Below are 10,818 nucleotides of genomic sequence, written 5' to 3'. Positions count from 1 at the left end.
TCATATTCAATTCATAAATACACAAATCATGTGTCTCTAACCATATTTCAAATCACCACTCAATATCAATCATAACACTATTTTATTCAATAACCCCTATTAACCTAACACAGACTCGAACGGGTACACGGATCCAACCAAAACACACCAGTTTGGCACCCAGTGCCTCATCGGATAATTCGGAGCAATAAGTTGACACCTAGTGTCTCATCGGCCATGCCGAAGTAAATTGGTACCCAGTACCTCATCGAATTTATCCGAAGTAATAATTTGACACCTAGTGTCTCATCGACTCGAATTTGAAGTATCCCTGAACTCTTCCAATCCTATGGCATGCCATCTATATCCGACTCAGCCCGATACAGTTAACAGGGTTTCAGTTCACTTTTCTAATGCCACAATTATCCAATACTTAATTATCACATAAATCACAATTTCACATACATTCAATTCAATATAAAAAATGCTAACACTTACCTTATTTACTTATCATAAACATTTAAATCAAAATAAAACAATTAATAATTAAATTCAGATTATAGAAATACAAACCAGAATTTCTGAGCTACTCCTCGTCGACTTTATCTTTTCCTTTCTTAGTTGAAGTTTCCGGTACAGCGTTAGCTACGAAAATTAAAACAATTAAAATTCATCAATACAATACACTTTCACATTGAATATTTCAATTTTTATTCAACTTTTGTCTAAATTTCAATTTAGTCCCTAAACCGAGACTAACTTTATTTCTTCAAAACTAATTCCATATTTTCATTCAATTTCCACTTTAGACTAAATTTAACTCTCTAATTTCACTCAAATCCCTAAATTTTTAAAATTTTACAATTTAGTCCCTAATACTCAAAACTTATAATTTATTTTACAATTCAATCCCTTTTTCATTTCTAACTTAAAATTCTATCAAATTAATCCCAAATACTTAAATTATTCAACATGAACAACATCTAAAAATTTAATATTTTCTAAAATTTCAACATAGGTTAAGTAGTATTTAATACTAGGATTCTAAAAATATAAAAATTACAAGAAAAAGGGACTAAATTAACTTACCAATTAAACTTTGAACTCTTGAAAACCCTAATTTTTTTCTCCTTTTTCTTTCTCTCTTTTTCTTCTCTGTTTCGTTCTACTTTGTTCCTCTTTTTCTATTCTTTTTCTTTCATTTATTTTATGTTTTAAATTATTATAACAATATAATATAATAATATAATAATATTTACTTAAATAATAAGTAAGTAAAAATTATTATTATAAATGTATGTATTTAAATGTTACACATTTCATTACCAATACCTCACACTTGTTAATTTGAGGTTTAATTGCTCATTTAATCCCTTCACTTTTCTCTAATTTATAATTTAACTTTCTCCCTATATGCAATCTAGTCCTTACACCTAAGTACTCTTAAATTAAGCAAATTCACCTAATCAAAATCTAATTAACCACACAACTAACTTCGTAAATATTTTTATTAAATGTTTAAGAATCCGTTTTCCAAAAACGGAGACCCGAAAATACACTTTTCGATACCCGTAACTATCGGATCATTACAAAACGAACACCAAATGCGCAAAGCACAATAACTGTAATATTTTCGGACACTCAAGTTAGTTTGCACAATGAACAATAATCAATTATGGGGACCTTATACTTTACCTATGTTGACTATATCCAAAGAATTTCCCACTAGTTTTATCCGGCATTTTTATTGTTTAATAAAAATAGCAATTTAAATAAAGCATAATTTAACCATTTAAGAAAAATAGTATTAAATCAATTACTTCACAAAATAAATTTAGAATGCAAAGAATCACAAAATAATTTCCAAACATCAAGTAATTAAATTAACCACAATATTAAGGCCATCCAAATTCAGAGGTCACAAACCGAATTTCTAAGTGTCCATTGCTTAGAAGCAAACAATCCTGAATGACCATCGCTTTCGACAATTTGCCTTCCTCTTTTTCTTCAATATAGTAAAACATATGAATTTATTAAAAACTAATTCTAAGGTAATAAATCTAATTTTAATCTTAAACAGATTTCAATTAATTTAAATCAATCTAATCTAATTTAAACATAATTTCAGTTTAATCATTACTTGAACACTAATTATCCTACACGAAGTAATACCAACATATATCATCTCAAATAAATTAGCTTTAATATATACAATTCAATCTAAACATAACTTAAATTAAAATAACCTAAACTTAATCTTCATAAATTAAAGCATTTAACCAATTACATCAAATACATGTATTAATCCATCACATCAATTTTGTAGTGAGGTGAATTAAATCAACTTTAATAAAAATAAATTAATTAAGTGTTGTTTGATAAACTAAAAAAAAATAAGTGTTAAAAATTTAAGTATTGGATTGAAGTTATAAAATTTGTTTGAAATATAATTAGATTGTTTGATAAATATAGATTTTAAATCATAAAAATATATATATTCTACATTTTGTCCTTAATTTTTAAAGATTTCACCTTATTTTAAATAAAAAAATAAATTTTTAATAGGATAATATAATATTAAAATAAATAAAATAAAATTGAATTAATTGAAAATATTCTCTATTAAATGATAAGTAACTCTTACCTACTTATTATTTTTTACACTTTGAACGTATCATCATGATTCTTAAGTTTTTATTTTTTGATATAATGTTTAGAACTACCTTAAATAAAATGATAATGTGCTTCAGCATACTTAAACCTACATCATATTGTACCGAAAACAATGCCGATACTACCTGAGCTAAGACACTCAATCAACAAAGTTTTATCATTCTTTATTAACCTAACTAAATAAAATTAATCTAACTATAATCGAAATTAAAACTCGAGCCGATAATTAAACTAAACTAATGTCAATTTAAGTTATCGATTCAACTTAAACAAGATTCCAATATAGGACATGACCTTTCAATAACACAATTAACCTTTTGAATAAAATTATTCTTTTAAGTTAAAACTAAAATAATTCTAAATAAAATTCTGAATGCATCAATCGATGACTATAAACCACAACAATTATTTGAATCAAAGAAATTGCTAAAATCCAAGACAAAACTTGAGCACCTGGCTGCAGCTTAATGGGGGGAATTCTTGTAGCAACAAGGGCAGCAAACGATGCAATAAAGCTTGAGGCAAGCAAGCAGCAGCCCCGTTGGAGATGAGAACAAGCGGTTGCCTTGGAAGCAAGATTATGGAACAATCGAAGGAGCAATTTGACAGCAGTTTGGACGGCTAAGAGAAGTAAATATAGTGAGAATTGAAGCTTAAGTATATATAGCAAGAAGCGACGATATGAAACCGTCGATGGAGCAGCAAATTTTGGTGCAAAACGCGGCGATTCAGGCGAGTGATCAGCAGATATTCGAACAAGGTAGCTGTTGGTCGGCAAAGCAACACACAACAACCGTTTTTTTGTAGCCAAGAGCTAATCAATTGGAGCAGCAAATCAAAGCAATTGAGTAACAATTTAGCAAGATAGCAACAGCGGTTTTCGACAACAATTGAACATTGAAGATGGAGGGCTGATCCGCAAACACAACAAAAATTTTGGACGCAAGGGAGCGGTAGAATTTAGAGGCAACTGGCAGCAAGAAATCAAAGGTAAAATTGAAGCATTTGACAACATCTAAATTAGAGGAGCAATCGGCAACCAATCTGAAAGGAGATGGAGGCTTATCCGAATATTTTCACCCAACTTATCTCGATCCGACGCGAAATCCAATACCAAAATTTTCGGGGCGTTAGACATTGAATCTGATTGCAGCAATGCTATTCGCTGGTTCAAACAACCGCAGAGTGCTCCATCTTTTATCCAGAGCATTATTCTAGCCTGCCTAAGACAATGTTCTGGTATTAACTTTGACTTCAAGCTTATTCCCAGAGAAGCCAATTCGGTCGCCGATCAGTTGGCCAAATCCGGCATTGGTCAAGTTGAGGATCTGCTTGTGGTGACTGCTCTTTGAGCTGGGTTCCGAGATGTGGCTGTCAATTCTAGCTGCTTTATTTGTGCTCTTGTGCATGCTGATCGGTTGACCACTGTTGGCCCTGTGTTTTTCCAGTTCTTTCCTTTTCTTGCTCTCCCTTTTTGTTCCAGCTTGGTCGCTTGCATGGGGCTTTTCTTCTTTGTTGGCTGTTGTTTGCAGCATTTCTGTTTATGTTGCTTGTTGTAATACTTTGAATTATATTTTATTATACCTTTAAAAAAATCGACTTTGACATTATAGGGATGGCATAGTTACAAGAATAGTAATATAAAAAAACAAAATAAGACACAATAGAGGAAAATACGAAGGGGCAGGCAAACGTTTGCCCAAAAATGAAAAATTTTTAATTCAATCCTTTTATAAATAAAGAAATTTGTAGAGAGGGTCGACTCCTCAGGAGAAATCTTTAAAGTGTCATCTTCGGGAATGTCGACTCGGTCCCTCAACCATGGAAATTATTATCCCTAGAGAAGGGTTTTGCCCCCCTTCACGATGAGCTGTGTATGGTTCATAGAAGGACGTTTCGACCGTATGTGGACGTACGACTACTTACCAAGAGGTGACGTGAGCATCTCATCCTTGGTGAGATTCAAACCCCTAACCTATGGAATATATAGGCCACCTGTTGGCGTATTTGGTACCACTTGAGCTAGCTAGCTCCCCAATAGCTAACCTACATTCCATAAGTCAAGGGTTTTGAATCCCACCAAGGGCGAGACACTCACGTCGAATCTTGGTGGATGGTCGTACGTCCACGTACAGTTAAGGCGCCCCACTTCATAAACCGTACACAACTCTCCACGAATGGGGGCAAAATTCTCCCCCAATGAACAATACCTTCTATTGTTGAGGGACCACATTGGAGTCCCCAAGGACGACACTTCAAAGGCTTATCCAATAAGAGCTGATCCCTCATCAACAAAGTTATAAATTAATATATAGTAAAATTACGCTTTGCCCCTAAAAATGAAAAAAAAATTGTTAGTACCTTAAAAATGAAATTATAAATTAATACATGATATTTGTAATAAAAAAATTAATACATGATAAATTTAGAGCCTGTTTGATAACCCATAATGAAATTTACTATATGAAATTCTTTCCACAAAAAAAGTATGGAAAATTATAAGTAAATAGGGACCTACTTATCACTTAATAGAGAATTATATTCAATTGTTATTATTTTATTATGTTTCATTTAAGATTAAATTATCTTTTATCAAATAATTTAATTATAATCCGTATTTAATTTTAAGTAATATGCCAAACAAATTTTATAACTTAAATTTAACACTTAATTTTTTAATATTTATTTTTTTCAACACTTAAATATATACTTTGATATCTTGAAAATTAGTCCCTGCTAAATTTTTTCTAAATTCCTCGTTAGACACAGAAAAAAAAAAGAACAAGATACGAAAACAAAAATACGTAAAATTCTTTGTAAAACTTTGTACTTAAATGTTACCAACGATATCTAATCATGCTTGTGATTTAAGAGAAATGTAAACCAGTGGTAATGAACCAGCTATATATAATTCTCTCTTTTTTTTATTTTTTTTATAAATGATAAATAAATAAATAATTTTAATTTTAAAAATCTTAGTTTAAATCAGTATCTATAAACAGAATCCGTCATTCAAATACAAATTTCTTGGTTTGTGGCCAACCCAAAGCCAATGGCTTTGCAGCAATGTGATGATTAGCCCACCTCACCTTGTTGATGCTAAAAAATCTAGCCCTAAATAGTAAGCCTGATAGGGCTATAAAAACCCTAGCCCCTCCTCTCTGGCTTCATCACCCAATATTCCTTCTAAGTTTGAATGTGATACTACTTAACCCTAGTTTTACTTTCCCTTTATCAGTATATATATACTACAACTGTAACTTATTTTTGTCATTTCAGGTGTTAAAGTTTTTGTGGATGATGAAGAGCTTTGTAGCAATCTTTTTCGCCATCCTGCTGTTTTTGGCAACCATGGAAGCTGATGGAAAACGAATGACCCTGGAGAAGGAGCGCGAGCCAAGTAATCATCAGCTGGGTCGAAAGGCCGACATCGGAGCTAAAGACGATATAGATCTAACGGGAGAAGATGGTTCTGCTATAGAATTGATCGCTTCCAAGAATAGACTTATCGATTCACGTCACCATATCTACATGAACGATACCAGCCCTATCCCCCGCAAGCATCCGTGACACTGATAAGCTTGCTAGTTGTTTACAGCTTGGTTTGAGCTTTACGGAATATGGTGTGCCTAAGAATAAAACTGGAAATTAACATGTTAGTAAAACCCTAAGCATATATATACACATATATGCATATGAAGTTATGAACATGTTAAGTTTCCATCTCCATAACAAAATCAGTGTGTTCAGTTCAGTTATATAAACAATATCTGTATCAAAATCTGGGTCTGCAACTACCTAATTAAGATGTGTAATTAGTGTAATACAGTTTGCATGAAATAAAGATACCAAGCTTACCTAAATTAATGGAGTTTTGGTTATATGATCGTAGTCTTGGACAAACCTGTCTTGCTCGGACAAGAGAAACATCCATGTATGTATGTATGTATGTATGTATGTATGTATGTATGTATGTATGTATGTATGTGTATCGGGATGTCTACTTACAAGAAAATGAAAAGATTCGCTTTGGTGATCAAACCAAAAATTAACTGGTCGTGTTTATGGTTAAAGAAAATTTTCATTATTTTCTCCCATTTCTCATTCAATTTTATTACCGCTAGTCAATGTAAACACACGGACCAATACAGTGAACCAAGTTTTATAAATAAACACGAAACATCAAGGATCTATCAATACCTTCCTTAGCTAGTGCACCCGCTAAACTATTTGTCTCCCTAAAAACATGTACAAAAACAACTACATTAAGAATAATTTACATTATCAACGTTGTAGAAAACACATTTCTTTTTCCTTTACTAAAAAAATATTTAAATTTAAAGAAATAAAGTGAAATTGTATTATTTTAATTGATGTGATAATTTTATTATGCCTATTGTAATTTTATTTTCACTTATAAATCAAATCAGGCAGCACCAGCCACCAAGTTGAGCACTTTTAACTTCACCATCTCAAGCACAATACATGTTGGAAAGAAAGAAAAGCTTTGAAAACATGTGATGAAGGCATATACTTTGTGGGCTTTTGAAATTGCGAGTTTCTCGCAAAATGTTTCCCCTTTTTATCTCCCAATATAATTCAACACCACTTTACCAGCTTACCTCTCTTTAATTTTTGGGTAAACTATCTAGTTATTCACCTAACTTTTAAAGTATTTTCATTTTGGTCATTCAAAATTAAACCCTTGCAATTTCGTCACTCAACTTTTAGGATACTTTCATTTTAGTCATCCAATCGTTAAATCTCTAACAACAAGTAACTTGTATACGCCACATCATATTTACACCTTCACTTTGGTCACCTAACTTCTAGGTTGCTTTCATTTTGGTTACCCAAAAATTATCCTTTTTTATAATACTGATCGGGGTAAAAAAAATTAAGGATTAAAGTGAAAAATTGATAGAAACTAAAATAATGCTTTAAAATTTGTCTAATTGTACTTGTTTACCCCCATTGCCAAAAGTTCTAAATATTTTTTTCAATATTGAAATTTTAAATTTTGAAACATTAAAATCAATTAAATAAGTTGTTGAAAATGTATTATCCCTTGATAGTGTCAACCGATTTATTACTATAATATTGAAATTAATTGAATTAATTAATTTAGTCTCCTTTTAAATCGTAAATTTTTATTTTATGCTTCAAAATTAAAATCAACTCAAATAAATCATCTTTAATAATTATACATGAAACCCAAATTTCTTTTGATTATATGATCTCGATTCTTTCATACTAAGCTCAAAGAAAAGAAAATCCCTTACAATTAATTAATTTTATATTCCATGCCAAACAGAACCTGCCTTTTTTTTTTCAACACTTCTTTACCCAAACGAAAAACAAGCAATTAATTTAATTAATTGTCATGAATTTTCTTTGCTTTTAGCTTAGCATGTAAGATTCAAGATTATATAATCAAAAGAAATTTAAGTTTCGCGAACAATTATTAAATATGAGTTATCAAGTTGATTTCATTAGGAATAATACGGAAACATAAAATAAATTTTTAAAATTTTAGAAGGAAATTAATTTAATTAATTTCAATATTACAATAACAAATTGGTTAACATTATCAAGAGATAAAACAAATTTCATCAATTTATTTAATTTATTTTTATGCTTTGAAATTTAAATTTTCAATATTGAAAAAAATAATTTTAGAATTTTTGACAATATGATAAACAAATACAATTTGATAATTTTTAATACATTATTTCAGTTTCTATTGTTTTCACTTTAATCTTTAATTTTATTACCCCAATCAATACTTTTAACAACTGATATTTTTTTACTCAATCGGCATCAACATTGTTATTAGTGCAGTAGGATATGAATTCGAGTGCGCTGAAACGCATTATCCTCTTATTTAAGAGTTGGGGAGGAGCTTTGGATAGTTTAAATCATTCTATCAAAAAACAAAGATTAGGAATCATGATGCTACACTCATATGAAATGAGGTAAAAAAAAAGAGGATATTTTTTTGGGCGACTAAAATGAAGGTGACCTAGAAGTTGAGTAACCAAAATGAAAGTGAGAACATGATATGGGTATGATGTTAACCGTTGTTAGAGATTTAACGATTGGGTGATTAAAATGAAAGCGGCTTAAAAGTTGAGTGACAAAATTGTAAAAATTTTATTTTGAGTAATTAAAAGGAAAACGCCCTAAAAATTGTATCACCAACTAAATAGTTTGTCTTTATAATTTCAATACCCCTTTTGTTTTTTAGTTGCCAAACATAGCTATATATATAGCTACAAATAATAAAAATGAAATGGGAATGAACTCTGATTTGAGGGCATCACATTATAATTCAACAAGTCCTACATGTAATTCTACGAAGCACCGAAATTCAAACCTCAAAACCGCCATTTCCGAATTATGTCTCGTTTACTACAATTTTCATATCTAGATTTTCTTTATTATTATTATTATTATTATTATTATTATTATTATTATTATTATTATAAATGTTTATTGGTTAGTACTGTATAAGTACATGATCATATTATACTCTTTTTATAGACAAAAAAAATTGTAATCAAGTCTTGGATTTAAAATAATATTACAATTACTTTAAAAAAATATTACAATTATTGAAAAAATTATTGATACAATAGTAAAGAAGCATTGTTGCCAGTATAGAAGGATATGAGTTTGAACGTGCTAAAGTGTGTTTATCCTCCTATTTAAAGATTATGGAGGGTAGTGGCGGAGCCAGAAATTTTTTTTAGACGGAATTAAATTGTATATTTTTACAATAGTAAAAATACAACTTCACCATTTTTTATTACAATACAATTCCATCATTTTAATAGTTCATATCTTTATAATTTTTAAAGGATTAAATCAAATTTTTATTATTTTTGGGGGGTCATGTAACACCCCAAACTTGACCTAGAAGTTTAAGTCGAATTTGAACGAGTTACACCAACGTAGTAAAACCGTACTTCTTTTCAAAGTTTTAACTTTGAAAACTAGAAATTTATTTTAGCCGATTTAGATGATTTTATAGTTTCGTTTTAGACTTGGCAGATACTAACGAGTTATAAAAAGAAAAATAAGACTAGTCCAAAACAAATTACAAAACTAAAGGATTAAATTGTAGTTACCTCAGTGAAAAACAATCCAAGCTCCCGCACACCGTCCGATCCTAAATCAGATGTTTTCCTAACAGATAAAAGTAAGACAAAGGGTGAGTCACCAAGCACCGCGTATAACCAACTCAAATACAAATAAACAGAGCGTAATATATAACTCGTAGTAACGCGAGCATTTGATAACAGTTGTATAACCAGTACGGAATAAATTTAGAGTATCATAGAGATTTCAACAGAGGTAGTACAACAGAACAGAGCAAAACAAAACAAAGCAGAACAACACAATTCAAATAGAACAAAACCGAATAGAGCAGAACAGAACAAAATGGAACAGAACAGAGCAATGCTGAATAGAACAGAACGGGATAAAGCAAAACAGAGTATGTATGTCTATGCAAATGCGGTATTTTTCAAACAGATCAGAATGTAGATTTATCAAAAACATCCTACCCAACTCCACTACACACTGAAATAGAGTTCCCCAGAACTCGTCCAGCCAGATCACACCAACAGATAACTGTGGACAGTACCATTAGTATTTTGCAGTTAAAATTGCAAGATCGAATACATGTGGTCAAGCCACTACAGTGTAGTCGAACTGCCGGAAAAAAAGTGTGGATAAACCACCAGATAATGCAAATCATTAAACTGCAAGAAACTTCCTCCTTTACATCAACCCAAGTCCCATGCAATGTGTCATGACATGCTATTGCAGAATCAAAGTAATGAGCATGTAAGTCATGATGTCTCTCAATAACAGAATCAGTAAATATGGGATTCCATGTTTTGTAAAATAGACTTATCAAACCTCAACAGACCATATCAAATTTACCATGAAGTCACATGCATGGTTATAAATCAAAATCAATAACAATCAGTCTAACATGTTCAGATATCGTATATTCCTCATCAATAGAGTAGTGCAAAAGCGTACCAAAAAACTTAAAAGAATACAGATCGTACCTAGATAATTCGCACACATAGACAATAGCAGGTTATGTTCGTACACATGGACAATTCATACCGAAATGGGTACACGTTATGTGTC

The 10,818-nt window shown here is 30.8% G+C and overlaps 1 protein-coding gene across 1 annotated transcript; it reads left to right on the top strand.

The window, feature by feature from the left end:
- Positions 1–5,691: 5,691 nt before the first annotated feature.
- Positions 5,692–6,515, top strand: LOC107916231 (uncharacterized). The gene is made up of 2 exons (XM_016845387.2): positions 5,692–5,850; positions 5,932–6,515. Exons 1-2 carry the CDS (start codon positions 5,749–5,751, stop codon positions 6,220–6,222), a joined length of 393 nt encoding a protein of 130 aa, XP_016700876.1. The 5' UTR covers positions 5,692–5,748; the 3' UTR covers positions 6,223–6,515.
- Positions 6,516–10,818: the final 4,303 nt, after the last annotated feature.

Source organism: Gossypium hirsutum, chromosome D10 (genome assembly GCF_007990345.1).
Source record: "Gossypium hirsutum isolate 1008001.06 chromosome D10, Gossypium_hirsutum_v2.1, whole genome shotgun sequence".
Classification (NCBI taxonomy): Eukaryota; Viridiplantae; Streptophyta; class Magnoliopsida; order Malvales; family Malvaceae; genus Gossypium; species Gossypium hirsutum.
The sequence above is the reverse complement of the archived record's forward strand: the minus strand, read 5'-3'. Positions and strand labels throughout refer to the sequence as shown.

Coding starts and splice junctions, on each gene's coding strand:
- LOC107916231 (XM_016845387.2), top strand. CDS start 5,749: ATGCTAAAAAATCTAGCCCTAAATAGTAAGCCTGATAGGGCTATAAAA. Junction 5,851..5,931: donor TATTCCTTCTAAGTTTGAAT/GTGATACTACTT, acceptor TTGTCATTTCAG/GTGTTAAAGTTTTTGTGGAT.